The sequence below is a fragment of the Zosterops lateralis genome, assembly GCF_965231275.1.
Source record: "Zosterops lateralis genome assembly, chromosome: 2".
Lineage (NCBI taxonomy): Eukaryota > Metazoa > Chordata > Aves > Passeriformes > Zosteropidae > Zosterops > Zosterops lateralis.
Genome location: NC_139763.1, coordinates 16,401,080 through 16,428,570, shown reverse-complemented (window position 1 = coordinate 16,428,570; position 27,491 = coordinate 16,401,080). Strand labels below are relative to the sequence as shown.

Genomic DNA, 27,491 nt, shown 5'->3' with positions numbered 1-27,491 from the left:
AGAGAGAGAACCAATATTCTAATAAAATAATACTTTAAAATAATACATATCCATTAAGTTAAAGCATAAGGAAAATTCCACACATTTATACATATCAGCCTATTGAACTTAAACTCCCTCAGTAAAGATAAAATAAAGTTACATCTCTTTTGAGACAACTAGGATTCTGCCTACAGAGAAATAAAATTGCTCTTTCTGACAACTAGAACTGTATGAATTTGATGGATCATGAAAATCTGGATATAACCCTAATTTTTATAGTAATTTTTCAGGAAAATTAAAACTTCTCACTATATGTTTAATCCAGATAAAATACATATTTACATATTCCTGTAAGATATATGTTCTAGAGCTCTTATGTACAAGTACTGTTACTTTAACATTGTAAAGGAATTAGGAATTACAGATGCTATAGAATTATTTTCTTACCACCTAGTTTAGGCTTGGGGAAGACCCTTAATACAATACCAAGACAATACCAACTTTAATATGCAGAACTGAAGTAGTAGTCAGATAAAACTATTCTTTACTGTTTAAACAGTAGATAATTTTTAAGGTAGAATAGAGTGAACAAAATAATTGACTGAACTACTGGTTAGAGAAGGAAGCATCCTCCCACAAGAGGGCAATCTGACTTTCCTACCACAAAAAGTGAATTCTATCTCCAAAAGTTTACCTGTTACTAATCCTGTCTTAATCAGTGCAAAAGCCCTTACCTCCAAAAATAGCTCTGGAGGAAATTAAATCCTCAAAAGGGACCCACCTGAATATGCAGCATCTCAGAGCAAACACCACCACACTGCTTCTACTGTCCATTTAAAATATAAAATCTGTACAAGGAATATAACATTAAGATCTTTCTCACAAACTCTTGTGGATTCAGTGGAGACATCTTGTTGTATACAAGCTGCCTTTTGCATCCTCCATATCCCTTCAGGCACATCGTGAATTTTTGAGAATACAAGTAGTACCCTGAGGTAGGTACAAAAATTGTTCATTAACATATTTAGTTTTGTAGGTTAGCAAAAAAACAGTGAACCGTAAAAATGCCAAATGCTTTTAATAGCACACCTAGCAGTACAGGGAGTAAACCAAGCTAAACATGAGCCATGATTATGGAGCTGGCAAATGCAGGAATTGATGATGGTATGATTGTCTGAGAGGCACTTTTTTTATGGACACCAGTCTAACTGTGACCTCTCTTACAGCACAACAGTCATACGCCTACAGTTGCTAGAAACTACCCATGAATATAAGATTTGTCATTTATCAAGGTCCAGCTTTAAGTTCATTAACCAAGTCTTTAATCAGAATCATCTTTGCATACAGAAAGGAGGAATGAGGAGATATATATAATTTATTTGTTAACCCTCCTCCTTTGTTCTGTTTAAGATCAAGAAAAAAAATGAATAGATTTATTTAGAGAAGGATTAGAGTTCAATCTAAAATATCCCTAAAGTTGGCATGTAAAAAGGAAAGTAAAGTAAATCAAGACATGTTAGTTACAAGCTAACAGAAAATTTATTGCCTGAGGTTGTTTATTCTTGATAAGAGCATGAAAATCCTTACATATATGAAACTTCCATTTATTTGCTCTATGGATTTTCATTTGCAACACTGTTAGTTTAGGATCACCAAATCAATATACCTAACCTAACCTAATACATATCCTATTCCAAAACAAAGAATTACACATTGCAGTAATACTTTTGCTACATTTTCTCTAATAGAAAACACTCTTGGAGATTCAAACAGTAATTAAACAGGCGGTATTATTCTTAGCTTTTCTTGAAAGGGAGATAGAATAGGCCTCCACATGATTTCTTTTCTGAGAGAAAAGGCAACTTGATTAAATGAGATAAGCACTGGTTTCTGTTACTAACATGCATCACTAGAAACAAAAGCAGCAAGTCCCTTACTGTCTTCCTATCACTTTGTACTGTTCTGACACAAATAGCTGGGCTAAGCCACGACCTGGGTGTAGGAAAACAGATAAGAGATGAAGCAGAGGACATGGTGGAGCTTGTGAATTGAGACATCTTTGCCTTGGTTGGGTACAGGCTGTGGTGCAGAGAGAACGCAGATATGAAAAAGAGCTAGGAAAAGAGTTGTATATGTAACTATCAATGTCTTTAAAACCATGTAATTTTGTAAAAGCTGCCAAAATAATGCAAACAATAAGCTGTCTGTAGTTTGCAGGAAAAATCTCGTGACTGTTTAGGGCTGTGGCCTATTTTGAGCCGTAACAAGCATTAACACTGTACTGTAAGAGTAATAGCTGACTTCAATTCCTTTTACCCTGACTTCAATAGCTTCAATAGTTTCAACTTAGACTTAGACTTCAATAAACTTTAACTTCAACTCGGAGTCCAACTTATTTTCACTTAAGCTTTGACTCAAGGCTCCCTGCTTGGATTACTTTTGCAGCTCCTCTTTCAAGTCCTGTGTCTCAGTCGCGCGGCACCTGGGAATCCCATCTGTGTTCCACAGGTATGGAACCTGTTTAGCAGCTCTCACCACACCTCCATACCACAGCTGCAAAAATTGTGACAACCTTCATTCCCCAATGACTTTGACAATGGGAACCAGAGTAACTTCAGCAGCTCCAGACTGGCAGGAGACTAAACCTACTAATACTACTTAAGGTTAGGTGCACCAGCTGATGTAGCTCTGACAGTGACCAGTACCTGGCCCTGTCTAAAAAAAACAGACTTGTGCTTACAGCATTCCTTAGCATAAATCTCAAGCTACTGAATCTTTTAGGAAGGAATGATCTCCAACACGTCCAAGCTGTTGCGCCAAGCAAAGCAGAATTGAAAATTAATTCAGTGGAAGGGAAAAAAGGCAAAAGGAGGCTTTGTAACACAGTGGTCAAGATGGGACAGATGGTTCTGGTGCCTGCAGCAAAAGCACTGTCACTTAAAGTATGCCATTTGTTCAGTAATTCAGGCACAGGACAGAGAAAAAGCCCTTAAAGCATGAAAGGTGCACAGTGTTCTATCTCCAAGTGTGATAACGATAAAAGATCCTTTTCTTCTCCCTACCTTCAATCTAACTTATGAGCAGTACACTCTTCTTAAATTTTTTGGAAAGGCAACACCCTTTCTGATTCACCTGTCTTCAGGCAATCTGATCTGTGAGAAGCAGCTCAGTTTTTCCAGGGTGGAGAAATGAGAAACAGCTGGAACCTGAGTGCCAATAATAATTTGGTGCAAAAATGACATTACTGGCAGCAGTTTCTTGTCCCACTGTCTCAGGGGAACAGTGGTGCTGCTAATTCTGTTTTACCTCACACTTCATGATCTCCTTTAAACCTTTGCAGAAAGCATCCCCTGAGCAAGCCTGAGACTGGGCAAGCAACTATTGGGCTTTCTTCAGAGGAAAGAGTCTGAAATTTAGTGAACTCGAGTCTCCCCACGGACAGTCCCCCTGCCCAGCCAGATTGGTGAGGAGGGGCAGGGGGGCAGCACAGAGAGAAGGGCTGTGCCTGCTGGCCCCTGTGTCAGGAAACACCTGAGAGAATGCAAGGGCAGCTGCTTTCTAATCAGCTCCAGACACCAGACAGGCACGGAATGCTAAGGAACAGAAACAGCCATGCCAATCTGTAGAAGTACAGAACAGCATTCCTGGCAGAGAAACACACATTTATTGACTTAATGTGTAGAGATTTATGGAATGAAGTGACTAAAATTTTACTTACATTAATTGAGAAACATGCCAAAAATGAAAACAGTTTGTATTAGCAGCCAGGACTCTTCTTTCAAAGTACAGGTAGTCTTGACTATGTTCAGCTCTCACAAACAGATCAATAGCAAATGGAAAGATCCCAAGGGACATGAGTATGTAATTTGGTCTTCTGAAGTCACAGTACTCAGCTGTCACCACAGAATGAATGACATGAGATAACCACAACTGTATATTCCTGCTAAGATCAGTTTTGACTTACACATAAAAATAAAAATACAAGGACATTTATAAAAATTAGATTTTCTAAGTAAGAAATTAAAGCACACTTACAGTGCTGAAAGTTTTTTCACCAAAAATTCATCTGATTCAGTCAGTGGAATTGATTTGCATTAAAAATTTGCATGAATTAATGCAAATTAATTAAGAATTTGCACCAGAAAGGCCAAAGCAAATATTTTAATTCCAAACAGATATCTAGTATCACTTTCTAGTTTATGTAATTACAAGCATTTAAGACTTAAAAAGTCAATTCTGCATTGCAATTTTTAAGTCTGTGCAGATCCTCCTCTAAACATTTATACAGACAACAGTTACTTGTTTGTTACAGCAGTTGCCAGAGCTGTGCAGCAACCACTGCACTGCAGTTGCATTCAGAGAAATGAAGATGCCCAGCACTAATGCCTTTTACAAAACTTGCTCATGAACAAAACTGAGTAGCTCAAACACCAAAATTTCAAAATGGTGCTGTTCTACAACCAAATTATTTGCAGAAACAGGGACTGAAAATATTACATTCAATTCTCCTATTCAAATTAAATCCCTATTTTCCATTAAGAGATTGAGTCCCTTTAACATTTGACAAACTTTTCAGCTGAATAAATGTTCTGCCAAAATGAACCATTCTGTCACACAAGGCATTAATAATAATAACACATAAAAATCCTCCACAAGTTAACAGTTGTTAGTTAGTTGCACGCTGGAAACATTAGCCTACCTTGACTTTCTATGTAAGGTAGATTTTGAGGCCCATTGTATATAAGTTTATAGGATAAAACTCAAATGCAATCTTAGTTTTATGTTCTGGTGTCCCTCACGACACCTTGTATCTGCTCTGACTCCCTGTGGTGGCACCTGGGAAGAAAGGATGAATTATCACTGGCCACTAGACAGAGACAAATGTCAGAACTTGTTCACATCAGGCTTGGTCACTTGGGCCAGTTCATTTTAATGTCCTTAACAGAAGATATAGTCTCAGCATTTTTTAAGTCAGCTTTGAAGTTTCAGTGCTTGTAAGAAATTAGGTTATAAATACAGTTTTTATCAGTTTGTGGAAAGCTGTACATTAGATACTGAGGTGAATCAAATTACCACTTCCCTGGAAGGCTGATTTCCAAAAAACCACTTGGTTTGGTATCACAGGAGAGGGAGGGAACGAGAGCAAAGAATGGGAAGGTCAAACATGTATTTTGTTAATAGGCACAAAGTAAAGTGGCACATGACTCATCAAGAAGGAACTCCAGAGCTAGGTATTTTTTCCCATCACATTTCCTTCAAGACCTTCTAGAGGTTTCTTTAGTATTCTGTCCTTACAGTTTTAGGGGGGAAAAAAGGCATTGGGGCAAATAATTTACTTTTTCATCTTCTGCTTTAATGATCCACTCAGTTAACGTAGTAATACATCCCAAGGTTTGGTACCAACAGACTGAGATGCAGACTGGATGAGTGACAGCTGCATTTCCACTTCCTCCCTGAGGATGTAAAGCCTTGAGACTCCATCCTCCCTCCCAGGAAAGGTGATCCTGCCATCAGAGGGGCACACAGTTGGGAAATCTTTATATGGGATTAATTAAATTGCTCTGTACCCAGAAGTGTGGAAACCCCCTCCAGCAACATCAGTAGCAGGCTCAGCAAGTCAAAAGAGTACATGAAAAAAGAGGAGGCAACATCTTAATCTTGAAGGTTGGACAGGATAGTTTAGAGAAATCAAAAATGCCACAATACATTCTCTGAATTTTAATTAGGATAGAAAGCAACTGAAAGCAACAGGCTAGGAGTCACAGCAGCAGTATCACAAATGAGACAGCAGTGCTTTATCACCAGTGATACTATTTACAGTTATGCCCCAAATCATCTCTTTATTCATTGAAATTTGTTGGATATCCCATCATATCTGTGCTCCTTGCATAAATGCACAGTACAACAGTTTGGATATTTGTATTATGAAAGTTACTGTTTAATGTATAACAGAAATGATTAATGTTTAAACAGTGCATTTCACTGTGAAGTTATTAATGAAGTCAACTTAAAAAAAATCACATGTAAAAATGACAACTGAAGAGCTGGTACTTAAAGGTGAACAAAGTTTCTTTTCAGGGATTTAGCACTTTGAACTCATTTGTTTTCTTTTGTACTTATTCTCTTAAATAACCTAAAACTTCAGATTACTTAGTAGACTTTTTTCCTTGGATTATACAGAGACAAGAGTGATATCATTCATATTGTCCACATTAAAGTATGTAGCTACAGACGAATCATTCATCAAAGAGCAAGATAAAGAAATTTTCCAAGGTTAGAATATCTTTCTTCACTCACATATTTTTAAATACCAGGAGGTGATCTGTAAAGTGAGAGACATTCAAGCTGCACTCTTCTCTCTGTGTCGCAGCTGTTATGCTACTTCTCACTGTCAGCAAGAGGGGAATTATCAAAGAAACATGAAGAATGTACATGGAAGGCCAGTGATGCACCAAGTGCGTGGCCTCCTTCCCCTCTCTGGCCCTTCCTGCAGTATTTACACAAGTTCAGCAGTGGCCACACCAAGCAGGAGGGCCAGAAGACTGTCACTGGAAGGAGCAAGAGTTTCATCTTTAACTCAGATCTAAAGTTCACTATTGAGAACCATTAGTCCAAGAAATGTGATCAGCCTCATCACAAAGAGGGAAACAGTCAGATATGTCCTTTATTGAAAATCTTCAGATGCATAAAATATGCAGCTACTGCAAAGGTAGTCTCAGCCACTTCTGGGGAGTGAGCTACTCGGTTAAAGTTAAGCATACCTTTAAATGCTATGCACGTGTGTGAATTCACCACAATCAGGATTTTGATCCTTATTAGACCTCAAGTGGTTAAGGAAAAAAAAAATTGGTAATTTGAAAAATTTCTCAGAAATAAATTATAAAACCTAAAGTAAAAGAATTGGAAGAGCCAACAAAAAGATAGGCAGGAAAAGAGATGCTAAATAAATCTAGACTTATTAATACAATGGATGAGACACCAATTAGACAACAGCTTACACTGCACAAAGACTTTGAGTGGTTAAGCAAACAAGAAATCACAGAAATGACGGCAGCCTTTGACGGAACATTTGACAAATAATTGTTTTATGTAGGCACAAAATGCCGATCGGGTCACAAAAAAATTCTGAAACTTGTCCTCTGGCATAATTATGACTGTAATGAACCACTTCCTTTTCACCTTTTGTGCCTGCAGAGAACCTTCCTAAACTTTAACCCTTTGCCAGTGACGTTCACTGCAGACGTAAAATTAGATCCTTCTGCAGACTTATTACTCAAAGTCCTCCTGTTTTAACAAAACAGAGAAGCTTCCCAAATCAGGTAATTTTTACACAGGTGTTCAGAGGAACTTACTGAAAGAAATCAGATTGTAAGAGTAGTAGCAATATCAATTAAAATCACCTGACACAGACTATTAGATATTTCTACTGTAAAAGCTTTGTTATCTATTGGACTGATATTTGCTAAATATACACTTTTCACAGGATGACTTGGGGGGGTAAAAAGCTAAAATGAATCTATTACTGAAGGGAAGCAAATAAACTGTAAAAATTTCCAGCAAGCTTCTCAAAGAGAAGCTGTTAATGTTCCAAGTTATCTAGAGGAAATAACTTGTATTTGGCAGTAGAGATGGTCTCTGCAACTAAATTTTGGAAACAATGCATCTTACACACTCACTAGAGAGCTCTTGCAGATATACAAAGGATTCCACAAGCTGCTAAATCATGAATTCTAAAATAATTAATCAGTTGGGGCTGGAGATGGGCACTGCCCTGTGATGCCCAAGGATGCTCGGTATTCAGGGCAGAAATTGCTGGAACAGAAAACAAGGAGGTTGTCCTTTCTGTGCATCATTAAAGCCAGTAAGATGCTCCACTCTAACCAAGATTTTCCCCACTATCCAGACGTACCTCTCTCAGACTTCCTTTGTACCAAAAGTATGTCTGGTAGCCAGAATGTTCCTCCTTTCAGCCTTACGACTGTGTTCCCTCAAGCACAGCCAGACATGAGTAAAAGAAAGACATACTTTCTTCAGCTCCTCTCCCTAGTCACACAACTCAACAAAGAAGATGTGCTCCCAACTACATCATGAAGGCGAGCAAAGGCATTTCATTCATTACAAACCAGTGCTAGCAGCATTCTCCACGAGTCCTGGTTTGTTGGACAGATTTCTTTCTCTCACAGAGAGAGAAATCTGGTCACCTTATTTTACTGCCCTTACCAAGACACTTTTTGAATCTAGTCAGGCAGTGGTTATAGGATCACATAGATAAAAGATATTATTGTATCTGCATTAAATAGATAGGTATATTTTTTAAGGATAAAGGTGATGAAGATTAAGACTGTTTCACAGTTAAACTGAATCACTAATGCTATATAAAAATTTTAGGAAACAATAATTGAGCCAGTCACATTGAAATCTCCTTAGGATAATGTAATTTCCTATGATTGATAATTGTATTCCATCAAAAGCTCGATTCAAGTTTGTCTTTTTTGCCAACATATATGATAGCAAAGCTAAAAATAGGGTTATTCTCTTGCTTGAACTCAATTTCTCTGAAAATAAAATATTGGTTTGGTTCGATTCAAAGGCTCCTCTGGTTCTTTTTCAGGGCAGAAGGGAATTTTGAGAATTGTGTGATAAACCATTTGGTCATTTTAATAAAAGAGACATTACAGATACCGATAAAGAAGAAATTGGATCCTCCTATAATTTTCGCAGATGTAGACCCTACCAGCTGAATATGGTGTCATGTGCCAGTGAAGCAGTGAAAAGTTGCACTCACTGAAATTTTGGCCCAGCAAATGTGCGGAATGAAAACCAGCAATTCTTTCCTCTGTATTTATTCCCTGAACAAGAGAGATGTAAATAAATTATTTTAAGATGACATTGATACATGCTTCAATACTCCAAGGAGTTTTAGTTGCATGCATCCTGCTCTCATATTAGAAAAATGGTTGATAGAAAAGCTGAAGCAAGTTGAAAGTCTTTAAAGGACTGACGCTATACTTTTTCATCTGGATAAAAACTGGGGAAAGCTGCAAGTCCTCACATGACCTAATCAAGAATTTAGCTAGAAATTATCAATAGACTAAGACTCTGTAAAATTTGGAAGAGAAATGCTAGACACACTCAGATCAACTTTTGATTGAATTACTATTCCAAAAGCAATGAATGCAGCACTACTTACCACATTGTAAGGAGTTATCCTCTTCTATTGACTTGTTATAGGTCCAATCCTCCTTTCTCCAGCGTATAACACCACTATCCTGGCAGTCCTTAGATTGTGTTATGTTTGCCTTGTCCCACATTCTGAACAGGTACAGCTCCCCAGTCATACCCTGGCGAGGTGACACAGCTGGACCTTGCAGTTTTGAACAGCCAAGTAAAAACTGGCCTTTTCCAGGCAAATTAACTTTCCCATTTTGTTTCTTGTGAAATTTTTCTGTTCCGTTTATGAATACCTTCATCTCCTCATTGTCACTTTTCCACTGGATACATATTTGGTTCCAAACGTTTTTACGTAGTCTTATTGTAAAATTTAATTGTTTTCCAAACAACCATATCTTCAATTTACCATGATCTCCTGTAAGTCCAAGATCATAATGATTTGTAGAGAGATTGGTGTGAAGAGTTTTTTCAGCATATACATATGCTGTCCACGGACCATTTGAGGAATACAGCTTGAGGTGCACACAGACAAGGAATTCTCTCAAGGGATGCAGAGAAATTCTTGAAGACATACTCCAAGGATCTTCACATGGAGTCCTAAAGACGGCTTTGTATCGCCCTAGGAAATCCTCCTGATCTAAATAAAGAAAAGGTGATTTGTAAAATTATTTAGTCTTAAAAAAGATCTTTTATAGAGAAGTTATTCTTCCTTGTAGTACTGTTTCTAGGCATTTTCCTAGGAGATTTCAAAACAACACATTAAGAAACAATCTTCGAACCTACTTCTTTCAATTTATTTTTGTGGTGAGGAAGTGACAAATTTGGAGGCAGTCAACAAATCCTAGCTGCTCATAAAAGCTTTGAAGTGAAACTTATACACAAGACCAAGGATGACCATGTAGAATCACAGAATCGTTCAGGCTGGAAAAGACCTCCAAGATCATAGAGTCCAACTGTCAACCCAGCACTGCCAAGTCCACCACTAAACCATGTCCCCAAGTGCCACATCTACACATATTTTGAGCACCTTCAGGGATGGATACAACCACTTCCCTCCACAGCTTGGTTCAATGCTTAGCAACTCTTTCCACAAAGAAATGTCTCCTAGTATCCAGTCTAACCTTCCCTGGTACAACTTGAGGCCATTTCCTCTTGTTTTGTCACATGGTTACTTGGGTGAAGAGACTGAGCCCAGTTTGCTACAACCTTCCTTAAGGTAGAGGGCACCATATGCTGGAGATTCTCCTTAGCTGTTTCGTTGCTAATGTATTTATAGAAACATTTCTGACTTTTATGGCAGTTGCCAGATTAAATTTTAGCTGATTTTCTCCCTGCCTAGCCTTAAGGCATCCTTGTAGTCCTCTTGAGTTTCCTGCCCCTTCTTCCAAAAGTCATAAACTCTTCTTTCCTGAGTTCCAGCCAAAGAGCTCTCTTCAGCCAGGCTGGTCATCTTCCCCACTGGCTCATTTTTCAGCAGGGAATGACCTACTCCTGCCCCTTTAAGAATTCCTTCTTGAAGAAGAATGTCCAGCCTTCGTGGACTCCTTTGCCCTTCAGGGCTGCTTCTCAAGGGACACTGTCAACCAGTCCCTAAACATGCCAAAGTTTTCCTTCCAGAAGTTCAAGGTAACAGCTCTGCTGACTCCCCTCCTTAAGTCTCCAAAATTGAAAGCTAATAATTTTGTGATTGCTGAGACCTCCAACCATCACACCATCCACCAACCCTTTCTGTTCCTAAACAACAGGTCCAGCGGGCACCTTCCCTATAAAACAAGTAGTTCCAGACAATGTCCCAAACACTGAAACTTGATCATAACTGTTCAGTTCTTGTAGGTGCCTCATTTCTTCCATTGTCCCAGTATAGAAAAGGACAGGCTTTTGTGGTTATAGATGTAAACTCTTAGGAGCTGACTCTTATTTTGTGGAATTATGAACACTTCAATCACATAATCATTATCAGGGCTGCTGCCTTTATGGTGCACACAGCAGCAACAAAATAAGAAAAAGTTCCTTTGGAACATGAAATGGAACCACAGAAAAACGAAACAGCCTGTCAGACGCACAGCCAGTGCAAGAGAACACACTACTGACACCTTTAAGGAGGTAATTATTTATCAATATATGCAGAGCTTTTATGTAGGCTCCAGAAAACATATGGGATTAATCATGATTGGTCAAGGTTGGAAAGCAGAAAAAGATCATCCAACATAGAAAAAAACCTTTTCCATTAGCTCCTCTGTAAGAAGACAAACTTCCAGGCAACTTAGACCAGGGTTTTTTTTCCAGGGTAGGTTATGCTCATAGTCCTAGTTAGCTGTCAAGATCACAGCCAGTTCTTCTGTAATGTTCTCATGCAACCAGAGCACCAGTTTTCATCAGGCCAGTTCTGACAACTTTTCTGTCTCTTGACCTCCAAAGCTCTCAAACTTTTTGTTGCTATTTTTCAATAGCAACAAAGGAAAACAAGGAGAAAGTTCCTAACTTCCAAGTGCAACTAGATAGGTACAAGCTACCAGAAATGTTTGAAACAGAAAATATATCAATCCAGTTTCACGGAAAGTCATTGATACCTATCCCTGTTGCATCCTATAAATTCAAGACTCTCTCTTGTGACACTAATTAGCAGAAGCTTGCAGGCATTTTTCACAGTCTGGAATCACAACTGAAGTTCAACATATGTGACAGAAGTGCCATGCAAGGCCACAGACCAAACAAAAACTCTCTGGGTAGAGGCTAAAATTAGGTAAAAATCCTAACTAGCAGACCGTGGATTTTCAATGGTGAGTTAATACTTAGATGGGCTCTAAATGGCAAAGGAGAAGAAAGACATACTTGACCCAACAGTAAGCCTCTCCTGCCTAACCCTGCAGCATAAATTCTCTCATTCAATTTGGCCACTTGTCAGAGTCTGAAAGCAAAATCTGGGACACTCAGCTAACAACACGTCACCATGGAAAACTAATTTTTAAAATTACTTAAAAGCTGGATGAGGAAGACTGGATGGGAGGGAAAAGTGGCACAGAATACAAGATTTTTCAAAATCGGGGCTCAAAAATGCCTACCTTTTTAAGTAAAATTAAAACAGATCTCTACCTTACAACATGGACACATCATAAGGAAACTGATTTTATAAAGGAAATAGCCAGCTAATTACATGCCAACACTGGTGACACAGTCTTTCAAAAAAAAAAAAAAAAAAAAAAAAAAAAAAGCTCAAGTATTTATTAAGCAGAAATTTTGCTGAAAGTTTTGAAAGACTTGATGCAGCAGCTGTTCCTCAGACAGTATATGTCAGAAGTATACTTGTGTGACTCATATAGCCTCCAAAACTCCTGTAAGCAATCTTGACCATGCAGTGATGGTCAACTGACTGGTAAAGGAAGTTTCCTGAAACAGCTTCAAAATTTGAAGTCACTGTTAACTATCCAAATTGACAAACTGGAATTCAATTCCTGAGCAAAAATACTAATCAAAACTTGAAGTATCATCAGCAGACTTAGTTTTGGAAATGAACAAATTCTGAGAGAGACTTGGTTTCATCTCAAGCATTAAATCAGTGTTGATATGCCAATAGTGGATTAAAGGGCTGCTAAATTCTATTCTTTAGGGGAGTTATCACTTCAAGAGAGCCAGAGTGGACACAAACTTGTAGATGAAAACAGTTGTAAGACAGGTAGCCAACAGAAAATATGCAAAATGAGACAACTCTGTTGATGACTCTCCTGGTCTGCTTTATATAATCCAAAAAGACTGCTGTTGACCAGTATGCAAGGCCTGAAGAATTAATTTAAACTAAGAGAAGTTTTTCCATAGAAAGGTCTACCCTTCTGGAAACTGGAAAGCTGGGCCACTTTGCTCTAAACATAAAAAAGTGCCAAAAAGGGATGCCAAAATTAATTGAATAGATACCAACACTATCTGAATTGTTACAAGAAAGTCTGGAAATTTTAATATTCTTTATCTACCCAAAGAGTGCTGAAAAAGCAGAAAGGAAATTGTAAACAGAGTCAGAAAATGCACTTTGTTGTTCCAAGTGAGTGCAGTACAGCATTAAGTAAGAAATAAATTAATTATCAGTATTATCTGGACTAAGTCTCCTTGACATGTGGGTGGATACACTGTAAGCAGGAGATGACATTACAGTAAAGCCTTTGACAGATCTGTTAATCATCACTTATTTTCCCTAGCAATGATGGCTGGGACCCCCTCTTGACCATGGAACTGAGGAGCTGGAACTGCCTGTGCTCTAACAGAGCATTCCTGTAATCTCCTCTCATCCAGACAATACAATACACTCAGAAAAGTAGCCATAAACACACCTTTATCACCACAGCACAGAAAAGGGAGCATAGTGGAAAGAATGTTTCAAAAAGCTCCAGAGTAAAAAAAAAACAGGAAAAAATAAATAATGACAATAATACTAATTTAAAAAAGCAAAACAAAACAAAACCAAACAAACAAAAAACCCCAACAATTTGGAGTGAAGGGGCTGAGTATATGGGCCGAGTTTTCAATGTCTTTTGCTGTATTTGCAGATATAAGCCTTTTCAGAAATGCAAATTTTTTCTTCTTACTATACTTTGCATCTCTAAGAGATGCAAAACCCTCACTAAAACTAAAAGCATGTACTTAATAAGCATGTTCTCTTAAGCCCTAAAAGAAATCCTGAAACATATGCACATACTTCCAAATGTTTAAAATAATGAGAATGACAACATAAACCAAAAATGCATCTCTTTCTTTTTTCACTCATTTTTAGACAGTGATAATTGGTATCTTTACAAGAGATAGCCAACTGTGGGTACTAAGAATTAAACCTACAGGAGCAGATTCTCTCAGTACATAAGCACCAGTGTTATTTTCCTTATATTACTAATAACCACTGGATCAGTACAGCTGAGCATTTAATAGAGTCAGGTATTCTCTTGAATAAAAATAGTCACAAGTTTATGTGCCTGGACAATCTGGCTTTTAACTAGTAACAATAGTTATTAACTTCCTTGCAAGTGTTTCCCACCTGTAACACATTTGGCTCGCTACAGTCCATTCAAATGACATCAAAAGACTCTCAGATACTCACATATTCCATCTAGAGCTCATAACTGTTTTTTATAGAAGTCTAGAACTCTAAACCTTCCACATGTGGGTCACTTTATTCTGTTGAACATTTTGAAAATCTGAAGCTGAGAACTGTTTCCCCCAAATCAATTTCATCCCTCTTTTCCATTCACAGTTCTATTTGTTTAGCTGGGGATAAACAACATCACATTATCCAGCATCCTGAGCATCAAAAAGAACACAAGAAGTTCTCTCTTCATATTTTTTGGAGAACACAAACATACTTCGGCACCTCAGATGAGGAGAGAACTGAGCAAAGATGCTGCTGACAGTACTAACTGCTGATAGCCTAAAACCAAAAAGCCCCGGTAAAATAGGGGGGAAATGTAAAACACACTCTTGCATCAGTTTAGCTTTCCTTGATGATTACGGACAGTTTTAAGTGATACGAAGGTGAAAAACTAAATCCCTCTTTGCTTGCTTCCTCAGAACTCTAGATACAGTTGAATTTTCCCTGGAAAAATTCTTCTGTGGCATCTGCCCATCTGTTGAGCAGCTCTGTCCTTTTTACTATTTAAAGTACAAGAGATTAACACCTCTCCACCTTAGTAGCAGGTTTATCACCCGAATCTCAGATTCTGTCTCAATGCAAACATTTTGTAAAAGTCACTGTATCTGGAGAATCAGAGTCAAAACTAGTCTAGTCTTTAACCTATAAAGTTCATTGGCTGTACAATGATGTAAAGCAGCCATACTTGAATTAAAAAAAAAAAATCAGGCAATAAATCTGAACTGCAAGAAGTTCTGACCTAGAGTAAAATAACATGCCATGACACAGAATGCAGCTTCTGAAACTAGCCATTAAGTACACAGCAAAAAAATTCCTATTTTTTAATACACTAAGCACATTATTAACAGGATAAATGCATCACACACTATTGACATAAGGAAGTTTTATGAATGTCGAGCACTATTATCTTTATTAGCTGAGGTCCAGAGCAGTAACAGACCAACCATCAATTTACAGAACAGCCATGAAAAAACACAAGTTATTTTAGCTCACTTTATTCTACTTTACCTCACACAGAAGCACCACCATGTCAGTTTATCCACAAGAATCTTATTCTTTCATTTACTGTTACATAAAGTGCATAAACTGCCACGTTCAAATACATCATTTCTGTTACATGATTTGGACCTTACTACCTTTTCTTAGGCATATTCAGATCCATAACCAAGATCAATGCAGGAGATGTTCTACACACACACACACCCTAAATAGAGCAAAGCTCAAAAGATCTTGTGTTTTTGTAAGAGCAGTGTAAATAATGTAACATGTTCTGAATATATTAACACTTCCAGCTCAAAAAACCCCCAGCAATAAAATAGTCTTGTTATTTCAAACTGTGTTTTGGTTCTCTCCTCATCCACAGCCTAGAAGAAGTTACTACCAATGACTTTCATGAAAACATAAAAAGCATCCAAAATGCGAAGCACAAACTGTTTCATTTTTTGTTAATGACATTTTTTCCTCTTGATTTCAAGAGGCAAAAACTTGCCTGTTTGAATATATTCAAAAGTCCTATTCATCAAGACTAATACTATTTATTTGGAATACCAACACTAGACAAATCAGGAAAAAATTATCTTACCTTTGCTTGCTGTAGCCAAGAACAACTGAAGTAGAAGAACTGCTTGAACAATCCTGAATCTCAGGAAAATGTCCTGTATTCTGCCAACACAGCAGTGCTGTCTTCCCCAGGCAACCATTCTAGAAGAAACAGGGAAATAAATAAACCACGATGACTAGAAAACATGCAGGTGTGTGAACATTATGACAAAATATGTTCCCAACATGAGCACAAATCTTCTCAACCCTGTTATACTACTCGGTATGTATTGCAAAGAAATGCAATATGGATACTTTGTATATTGCCAAGACATTAAGAGACAAAGATACTTGCTGAAAGGAAAGAACCCAAAACCAAAAAAAACCCATCCAAGCTCTAATTCTCCAAAAACTACAAATACATCAGAGGATGGCCATGACTCCTTGAACAAATAAGACTTTCAGCATTGGAAAAACAAACAAACCCCTCCAAAAGATTCGCACACAACAACAACAAAAAACCCAACCAAAAGCTGACAGAGCAAGCATGGAGATGTTGTCCAAAAGCTTTAATAATCACAGTATGTAAGAAAGCATCTCTTCAGCCCACTACCCCACACATTCTCTCATGTGACACTTTAACAGCAACACTATGAAGTAAGTAAGAAGCAAGATTCTGATTCCTAATCTTCATCTCATTATCAAAGCAAGAAGCTACAGGAAAAAAAAAAAAAAAAAAAGAGAGAGAGAGAAATGCCACAAATCACTGTGGGCAGCAAGTTCACGAACAATATCATGAACTTCCTGATTTGTCCACTTTTCTTCCTAGTGATGGTTGTTTAATGTGAGCAACAGGACAAAATAAAATATGAAGGAAGAAGAATTTGCCTCCTATTGTAAGAGATACCATTCTGTGAAGTACTTCTTTTAAGATCTTTCCAAAAAAAGGTGCCTCGAATACGTTGCATGCTGAAAGAAACCAGTGATTTTTGCATTCATTCTTACATAAAAAAGCTTAGATACATATTGGCAAGTGATTCTGTAGCTGATTCTTGAAACACGCAAAGCAGTAAACTTTACATATTGAATATTTTCCATGTATCAGCTTTAGGGTAGTTCAGAGCATTCTGCCTGACACCAGAAGTTTAACTTGGCCATCACAAGTTGGGTGCCTGTGCACTGGTTAGCACTCACACTGCTCACTGCTGTGTCAGGCTGCAGTAGCTTCTCTTCTTTTCAGGCATTATTAAATGGTGAACTCTTTCTGGAGTTTTAAATGTTTATAAGGTTAGGGCTAAAATGTAGGGTTTTTTGCAAGCATTCACACAAATGTAAATATTTTTTAATTTACAATGGTTACTACGGGCTGAATTCTGCAAGAGAAATGCCACTGGAATAAACTAAGTAACAGTGAAGTTGCTAGTAATTGGAACTTTAGAAATTGATTAAACATACATGCAAATAAATCATAACCATATAACAACATAACATAGAAAGGATAAAGCAAAGGCTTTTTAAAAGTTAACAGCACTGCAACATTGCTGTCAGTGTTTTCAAGAATTACGCAACATGCAATATTTCTAAGAAATAAAAAAAGCTGACAAAATAAATCATATGCTAAAAAAAAGGTCATATCTAATACACAAAATCCTATGCAGAAACAGATCAAAACCAACCAAAAAAAATAGTTTAAAAAGGCAAGAAATGTCAATGGTGGGCCAGCTTTCTAAAGATCGCCAGGAAACACGTTCAAACCTGTCATCGGCTCACTTCTGTGAACGCCTAAAAATTGTGTATTAATAAAGTTGTTCCATCAGCAACCTAATTAGCAGAATTAAATTAATTATCCTAAGAACCTGATATTGAAAATTGCTGGGCTTAAATATATCTGACAACTTGAAGGATTGTGCATTTACAATGTAATTTCCTAGGGTTAAAAGAAATGCTCATCAAAAAACTGTTTCTTTTCTTTGTTTACTTACAATTCCCAGTCTAGTCTCAAATTAGGACACTTTACAGCAAAACCAAGCTGCAGATTATATCTATATTATATCTATAATATCTACTCTTCCATTTTTATGGGGAAATCTTTTGTACACTAAACCATCCACCCATAGTGATGCATTTAGACAACGAAACAAACACAATTTCCACCATCCCTTTTCTCTACCTAGACACTACGATTTGAAATGTGAATGGGATGGAGACCAAAAGCACTCAGTGGCATCCACAAGTGTATCCATTGATGCTGGCAAGTAACGGGGCAAGCTGCTTGCTTTGTGTAACATATGATGGTGATTCAGAACACTCCTACATTCCCTGCTTTTGGTTTTCTCCTTAAGCCTCAGTCCTGCAAACACATAGACACAAAATGAGCTGACTAGGACAGACGTTTACCCCTGAACCACCAAGCATGCTTTTTATTTTGTTTGGCAGAGCTCATTAGACAAATGATGTTAGTGTCCCATCCCCCAGAAATAAAAATGCATTACAAAAGTCTAAATTTGAGTACAGGAGCCAGGAAATTCCTGGTACTGACTCCAACCCTGTCTGAGCACTCTGTAGCCCTGAGGAGTTTGAATGGACCTTCTTCTAACTCTGGCATTTCAGAGTGAGCTTTGCTAATATTTGTCCAGTGTTTAAACAAAAGGCCGTAATAAATACTTTCTATACATTTAGGGTTTTATCTCATCTGGGTTTTTTTACATTGTTCTCACTTCCACAGATAGGCCTGGCAAGACAAGTAGGGACAGAGTCAGAGCTTCTTGTTGACTGAACACAGTTACATCAAGAACTACAAAACTATTCAAAGCCATGAATGAAAATTAATGATCCCAGGAAAAGCAATATAATCCAGATAGCAGGAAACTGAGTAAATGTATAAAGTGAAATACTGACATGGTAACAGCTCAACAGACTTTTTGCAAGACTTTGGACAGTTACACTAGTTCAAGATTTGTTCCAATGTCCAGACAAAATATACAATTAAAAGAGCTGGGAAAATAACATTTGTGTTCCTTTTTGTAACAATGTTGTTTAGACACTACCAAAGAAAAACATGCTGCTATCTTTGGTATATTTTTTTTTTAAAAAAGCAACTATAAAATACAATTTCACCATATCTATTCAAATAGAGATCATATGATACATTACAAAACATTTGGCCATTATGTTCTTCTTAAATTTATTTAAGCCCTTTGTTTGTATTTTTTGTACATTTTTTTCTTCTGTATTAAAATCCTAAATCTTTACTCTTAATGATCCTGAACAGTAATATAATTGCAGATATAGAGTTGTGGACATTACAGAATCAGGCATAAGGGATTCTTTTCATTAGTTATTAATTTGCTCATGTGTTCAAATGAACATTTGTATTGTTCTTCATAATAGATTAATACGGTGTGACTCAGGGAGCCCAGGAAAATTATGCACAGTTTTTGCAGCAGGATGAATAATTTTCATGTGTACATCATGCAAATCTAATTAAGTACAACAGCTACTGAGCCACCCAAGTGTGGGAAAGAATTCTATACACAGACTACAGGTAAAGATGTAACCAGTTGGCTTCACTTTCTCAGTTACAACTAAGTGGGTTTTATTTACAAAGAGCTAAGTGTCTTAAATAGATGACAATATAAACCATTTCTTTACGGTCAGCAGAAAAAATAAAATCCAGAGAAGTGAAATCAAAGGCTCAGTCATAAATCTCTTATGTCCTGTTTGCTCTCCATGAAGAGTGTCTTATTTTGACCAATGACAGCCTTATACCCAAGTCTCACAATATTTCCCACCATCTTATTAATTTGAAAGTCAAATTACAATTGACAGTGCTTTTCTTAAAACAAATGAACAAACATACTTTGAAAAATTGGAAATTTTTTTGTCTGTTGTGTTATACATGTTGCAGTTCTGCATTAATATCACACTCTGCAAATGGAAGAGCTAGTGGAAACAAAGACAGGAAGATGGTGTAAAAAAAGGAGTCTGTATTCCTATCATTAATAGTAGTTAGCTCATGCCCTGCTACTTTCCAAGTGTGCGCCCACAGGTGACATATTAAGACAATTAGCACTTACCTTCAGTAACCGCTTGCCTCATAGTACAGCAGACATATTTTCATAGGATTAAAGATCAAGAAAGTGCAAAACATAAATACAGCAGTTGTGTTCTGTAACATATTTTGTTAAATCACTTTTTGAAAAATTTTCCATCTAAATTTCACAATTCCTGTTGAAAATACATATTTACTGGCCATCTTTAACATTTAATAAACTATTAGTTCTTTTATGCTAAGTTTTAGCCAGAGCAGGTTCTCACTGCCAATGCATGAACAGCTGGTAACAGAAACTTATGTTGGAAACCACGGCCCAAAGCAATCATTCATTTACTTCCAATCATGCTGCTACTGCTGCACCTCAAACTGCTTTGTTCAAGGCACACTTATTTCATCCACAGTCTTTGGGTGTCATTCTGTCTTCTGTATTCATCCCCTACTAAGATTTTGGATTTCAATATAAATATTTCCCAAATGTATAGAAGCTACTGCTGAGGAGGAGGATAATAATGAATGGTAAGCTTCTGGCTGCTCTTCTGTGACCTTCTGCCTTATTCAAGCCTACACCAGGTGATAAAACATTGAAATGAGGAAGAGAAACACATCATACTGCCCAGGTATGAAAACTTTTTGATGTCTTTCCTTTCAGAAATATAAGACTGTAGACTCCTTCCATCAATTCCTTATATTTTCCAGACTGGAACCAAAACACAGTAAAGTTTTAATGTTATTTTTAAATTTTGGCTGAAGCAACTTAGATGTAATAGGGAGGACACTTATGTTGGAAACTCTTGTGTCACAGTAAATCTTGGCACATACGGAATTAACTGACTTAACAGCAGAAGTAGCACCATTGAGTTTAAAATGTTGTTCCATGGAGGGGGGGGGAGGGGGGGTGTTGTATGTTTTTCCAGAACACAGTAATAGGATTATTACTGTCTGATAATAATTTGGTTTTCATTAATTTTTTTCCAATGTTAATCATATCTGTAAAACCATATTCTATATAGTCACCGAGTTCATATATGTCACTTTATGTAAAATACCAGTTTTTTCTAAGACTGTAATGGTAATGTGTTCGAGTTCAACTACCTTCCTCCTGACATAAATCTTTACTGCTTTCAAAGATATTAAATATTTTGCTTACAGAGAGCAACAAGCCACTTAAACACGGACATCAGTCATCTGCAACCATCCACAGTTGGTTGACTGAATTCTTCAGAGAACTGGAGGATGAACTCTCTGAGAAATCCATTCTTTTTTTAGCCATTCAACTGTTGACGATACTGGCATTAGAATGACTTTCTAATACATTTTATTTTATAAATGCCCAGGTGTGCAAGATAAGGTCTGCCTTCAGTTCCACTCACAGATCCTCCCTTAGATTCATGCAAAAGTGCAAATTTAATCACTTTGGGCTGTGTAAGTGGATTCAGGAGTGGAACGAGCTATTGAATGCCCCTCCATAATGGACCTCAGGGCAAAAAATCTCCACTTTTGGTACTTAATTCTCTTGTACAGCAACTCGGGCTCTATATAGTGCAAAAATAGGACAGGGGACAATCACAAGCAAGTTTTGATTCCTCTTACCCAGACTGGAAATGTTTCACCTCCTCATATCCAACTGTCACCTGGGAAATGAGCAAGAGGCCTTTCTCCAGCTCTTGTAAAAGTTTTACACTATCCAGGAAATCCTTTTCTGCATGGTGTATTCCCTCAAGAGCACAGTTTTACCCACACCCTCTATTAATTCTAGAGCAAACTAAAAAGCCCTTCACTGACAATGCCTGAGCAGGTTTCCTCTTAAAAGAGTTTACAAAGAACTGATGAAGCACGACAAGCAGAGATGCAGTAAAAGTAGTTATGTTTGCCACAAGTCTGATTATTTCAACTTCAGACAGGGTGTTTACAATTTCTTTAATATTTTGTGGTATGGAAGTATATAGTTTAATGGAGGGGAGAAACAACAAGATGTGTTCTGCAGAGTAGAAGACCACACAAAGGTTGGCACATCAGAAAAGGTTAAAAGAACATGCACCTTGAGCCATATAAAGGCAAAAGAAAGGGTGAAAGGGTATACAGAGATATAAACACAAAAAAGTACACAAAAAGTTTTCAAAAACTTTTGTTTTCAGCTGCAGCACTTAATTTGATGCAGAGAGAAAGAGGGAAGGACAAAGACTTCTTGAAACCTTGAATATTTATATCAGTAAACAATGTAAGCAGGCTATGAGGAGTCAGGTGAGCACCAGCCATGCCAAAAGATTGTCCAGCTCATGCTTTCAATTTTCCTACTTTTCAGAAAAGTTCTTAAAGTTTCATCTTACTGTAAGTGGAGGAAAATAGAAAATAAATAGTTCTTTCTGCTCAGTTTACACTCTTCTTCCCCACTCTCCTTTCCAAGCTCTCTTGGCTTGTATAGCAACACCCTAAAAAAGAAATTATACTGTGATTTCATCGTAAGCTTCACTTTATGGACTTAACAGATCTCTTGGATCTTGCACTTGGAGCTGTTAAAATTTCTCTGGAAGCTAAGAAGCACAGTATTTTGTGGATGTTTTTGGCTGAAAGAGGGGGGATGGGGGGTGGGGATGGTTTATAACAGTCTCTCTGTCAGTCAACAGCCCAATGACCAAAACGAATAGTTTGTACCACAAAAATAAAACTCATCCGTTTGGAAAGATGGCAATGAAGAAAGCATCTTCAAAGTCCCACTAAAACTCTGATAAAGAACACAGCATCACCATCCTACACAGCCCAAGGAAATACAGTCATTTTGGCACTTCAGTCTCCACATGGGGTAAATTTAGAGAACCTCTATTAAGACATTCTAGGAAACAGGGTTATGCCCAAACAGCACTCTGGGCCTCCTTTAGCACTTCTGCCCCTCAGGGTTCACTGTAAGTGTCTGCAGAGGAGCAGGAGATGGTCCCATTGCCCATGTTAGACAACTACAACTGAAACAAGTGAGTCAATAGCAAACATTTGTAAGCACTTGAAAGCCATCACACAGGTGAGTAGGTGACTTGAAAGCAACTTCAGAAAAGTTTATTTAAATCTGAACCATTCCTGTGCGCACCCCCACAAATGTATCAGCTCCAAAACTCCACTTTGCACAGCTACACTCACATGGCTTTTTTCACCATCGCCACCTCTATGAAAGAGCGATTACCCTTCTCGGAAATAAACCACCACTTCGTTAACTTGCTGAAATATAATTGCGGGTGAAAAATGGAAAGCATTTTTAATCCAACTTATGTGAACACGTGGACTATGCTATGACTAAGTAATGGAGGAACCAAATCACTTCAAAACATGAAGCCCAGCAGAAACCAATTCAGTCAGCTTGTCCATAATTAATTTGGTGCAAAAGAAACAAAGGTATTCAAAGTCTGGCTGGGAACTTAGAACTTAAACATGGGATTTAGCAGTATTCACAAGGAAGCCTGCCCAAATGTCTAATAAATCCAGGCAGAGAGCCCACTCCTTTTTTTTCTCTAAAGAAAGGGACTTACTAAGAGAATATTTTGACCACTAAAAGCATCCTTAAAAGATTATGAGTTTTGCTATGTGTGCACAATAACATTTCCACAATTATCATAATCACATTATTTCTTGTCTCTCTAATTTTACCATTCCTAAAAGCCTCACATCTTGTCAAACATAACAACTTCTGGCAAGCCTTCTGATGGATCTCTCAGACCTTAACTCCACAATGATTCCTTTAAGGAACACCATAAATGAGAAGACAGTGCTTAATTTATGAGGAGTTGTTCTTTTTTGGTAACTAAGGCACCACCCAAGGTATTCATGCAAATTTCAGAAAATAGAAATACTGCGATAAATTCTAGTAATTTCCCATAAATTCTACAACTTGAAAAAGTATTTTAAGTAGATGGAGGAACTTTACAAAGTATTTCTTTTCTATCTACTGTGTCATCTAGTACAACTGACACTCTACAGTTTTCTTTTAAAATAAACAAAAATAAGCCAACCATGTTACCAACTATACTTTTTATATGAGCTGTTAAGAACACTATATTTAAGCAACCAGCAGAAGAGGACCTAGAGCAGAACAACAAAATCACATTTTTGTAAGGCACTAGCTAAAAAGCAGCTGTTGTGGCAAATAGTATTTATATTGTGTTCTATAGAACTCATCAATAAAAGAAAGACAGAAAACACAGAGTCTGGGACTTGAACTGCCAGACACACTTCTAAAATCTTGTATCAGTTCCACTGGATAACACCTGCAATAAAACTGTCCTGAATCTGATGTAGGTAGCACTCACAGGTTGAATACCTGTGGTATGCAAAATATTCAGCTCACAGCTGAAGACAAATCCATGTGACTCATGCAGGGAGGAGTTTGAGATGGATTTTTTTTTGTCTTTGATTTTGTCACCTACAAAAGACCCTTTGTCCATCCTGAACAACATTAAATTTCAAAGGTATTTTGTCACAAAAGGAATGCAAGATTACCAAGTAATTGAGTCCTATTAATTACCATACAGTTATACAAGCCTATCTTTTTCATAGAGCAATTACAGAGCCTTTTCAAATTATAACTCCACCAGGAATTTATGACTGGAAAGAGTAAGACCCTCATAATCATGAGCACTTGTCTACCAAATGAAACTATCAACTCCATTCATGTTCACAAGCTGAGTAGCACTAACATCAAATTAATATTCTCTAAATCCTTGCATCCAGTAAAGAGCAAAGCTTTTAACTGAACCTAGATATACAAAATCACTAGTAGACTTAACATTTATCATAAAGCTAACATTTCAGGCCAAGTAACATGACTTATTCATGCTAATTCTTACATTGAAGTCTATGAGATTACTTGCATGAGCTACCCTTACTTTGGCCTTCAAATAATCTAATCTAGTATTCCACTAAAAACATAAAACTCAAGTGTAGTGATCAGTGCTAAAGCTAAACTGCATTTGCCCAGGCCAGTAATCATGTTACATATTAAGAACTAAAAATTGTCCAAATTTAACAAGAGTTATACTCCCATGAACTCCCAAACTTTCCCAATCTGCCAACATTCTACAGTTACTAGTGGAAGACCTGACTTAAAAGCACTCACAGCACAAAAACTGTATAAACTGAGTAACTAATTTGAGAATGGGAATTCAGTCCTTCATCTCTCTCCAACTGGCCCTAATACGAGCCAGTTCCTGTTGGTGTATTAGAAACAGGAGTTTAACATTAAATTTGGAAGGCACTGAGGAAAAAAAGAACATGCTAACAAACTCCATTTGATCTAGAGAATTACCTTAAGATACTAAAGTAATATTAATAAAGATACCAACAACACTAGTTCACTCAGTACCATAGTAGAAATGACATAACATTATCTTACAGTGTAAGTTAATTAATTGTGTGGCCCCAGTTTGTATCTGAGTAAATTTTGTTTATGTGCAATTTCTTTCCTGCATCTGCTTTCACAGCATTCCACTTCAGAGATTTGTCTTCGTCATTAAATTTTAAGTGTGCTTCCTCAGTGAAAACAAGTACTTGGAGATCCTCCTAAGCAAAGACATGTTTTTTGTTCTTTAGTTTAATTCAACAAACACACTACTGGTCACCTAGCAGAGGAACAAATTTTGCTTGTTTCCCCATGGAAACAGTTACAGAAGTCTGCTTTCCACTTGGGAATATCCTTAAGGTGGAAAGCTTAAGAACAGGAATACCACTTGTGCAGTTCTCTTCTAGTGATGATGTACACTGTTTACCCATGCAAGCAAAAGGGAGGAACACGTTCTGAGCAGACACACATAACACCAGATTTAGTTTTTCAGTACAAGTGACAGAACTGAAGACACAACTGATTCGTTTCAGAATTGATATCTCTTAGAGGTTGTAAACTCTATTTTGGTTCATGCTGAAGCCCATTCCAACACACCTTCAGGGTTACTCTAACTGATTTGAGCAGGGAGTTGGCCCAGAGGACCCACTGTGGTTCCTCCCAATCTCACCAATTCTATGATTTCATGTAAGTCAAAAGCAGCCTATGCTTGTACAATCACACATTTAACTTGCTGGATAACCACACCTTGAACTAGTTTACAAACATTTATTCCCTGTTTCCACATAAATTGATGCAAGAAAATAACACAGTAAAAGCAACAGAGTTCAGTACTGTTACAAATGCTATCCATGAATGACAAAAACTATGTATCTCCAAAGCAAAAATAAATCCAGTCAAGAAAGTATGCTTCCAGTACACTTAGCCAGGGAACATGACCAAAAAAACCCCCCAAAAAACCCCAAACCAGACAAACCCCCTACTCGAAATAATCGTGCATGAAAGGTGACTCTGAAGACATCACTTTCAGCAATACAAGTTTCCTTGAAGAATGCATGCGAAAGAAGCAGGGTAAACTTTTAAACTGAATATATTCTCAGCACCCGTTCCCATAGAAAAGGGGTGTGAGAACAAACCCCGACCCGCTTTACAAGACTGTCCCAACGGGACACCCCCCTGTCTCCTGGTCTAAACCGCATCCAAACCCCACCAACGCCGCTACCAAAACCAGTCACTTTCTAAGCCAATTAAAGCACGTTACTAAACGTTTCTGGCCGTGCACTGATGAGGCACCTAAGGCAGGCAAGCCGAGGGAGGGCTCCCCAGCGGCAGCCCCGGGAGCGGTACCTGGGGAGCCGCTCAGGACCGGCCCGGCCGCGCTGCCCGCGCCGCTCCCGGCGGGCTCGCCCCGCACCGGCTCCGCTCGAGTCCCAACGGGCCCTGCCCTGCCCGGCCCTGCCCGCGGCCCCTCCGCACGGCCCCGGGCCGCGCTCCCCGGCCGGCCGGGACCCGCAGGGGAGCGACTCCGGGGGAGTGACTAAGCGGGAGCCCCGGGACTCGCCCGCGGAGCTCAGAGCGCCTGACCAGGGCTCCTCCGCTCGGCCCCGCGGGACCTTCCCGCCCGAACCTCGCCGGTCCCTGCAGGAGGGGTCGGCGGGAAAGCCCATCCCCAGGGAGCCGCGCACCTCCGCCCGGCTCAGGGCGGCTCCCGTTCCCGCAGCCCCCGATCCCTCCCGCCCCCGGGAGCCCCGCGCCTCCGGCCGCCTCCGCCCCCGCCGCCCCTCGCTCACCTGGCACCTGCCGCCGGGCGCCCGCCCCTCCCGTCCCGTCCGTCCCGTCCTGTCCTGTCCGTGCTGTCCCGGCCGTCTGTCCTGTCCTGTCCCGGCCGTGATGTCCCGTGTGTCCCGTCCCGTCCCGCCGCTCGCTCGGCTCTGGGCTCAGCAGGCGCGCCGGCGGCCCCGGCGCTGGGACAGCCCGTGGCGGGGGGGCGGAGGCAGGCGAGGGAGGTGCTCGGAAAGCCGAGGGAAGCCGGTCTGGGGCCCAGCCCCTCCCGCCCGGCGGCCCCGCGGGGGCGGGCGCGGTCCCGGGGCGTGAGGCGGGCCCGGGGCGGGCAGAGCGCCGGGAGCGGTGCCGGCAGAGCTGGGACAGGGCTTGGGGGCACTCGGTGGCTGCACACAACCAGCTCGGGGGAAGGAGCTATCGCTGCCAATAAACTGTTTCACGTTCCTTGGTGAGTAACGTGTTCAGGGTTAAACCAGCCTTCTCTCTTGTAAAGTTTGCTGCACCTTTAAAACAGA

The 27,491-nt window shown here is 38.9% G+C and overlaps 1 protein-coding gene across 3 annotated transcripts in view; it reads right to left on the bottom strand.

Moving 5' to 3' along the window:
• Positions 1-27,214, bottom strand: part of ADGRG2 (adhesion G protein-coupled receptor G2) — a 57,202-nt gene extending 29,988 nt beyond the window's left edge. For all 3 annotated transcript variants that reach the window (XM_083854869.1, XM_083854871.1, XM_083854870.1), the window contains exons 1-3: positions 26,985-27,214; positions 15,864-15,982; positions 9,173-9,790 (exon numbers count right to left, since the gene is read on the bottom strand). In XM_083854869.1, the coding sequence (XP_083710995.1) occupies positions 9,173-9,790; positions 15,864-15,981 (736 nt within the window). In that variant the 5' untranslated portion in view covers position 15,982; positions 26,985-27,214. The remainder of the gene's footprint in view (positions 1-9,172; positions 9,791-15,863; positions 15,983-26,984) is intronic.
• Between the last annotated feature and the right edge of the window lie 277 nt (positions 27,215-27,491).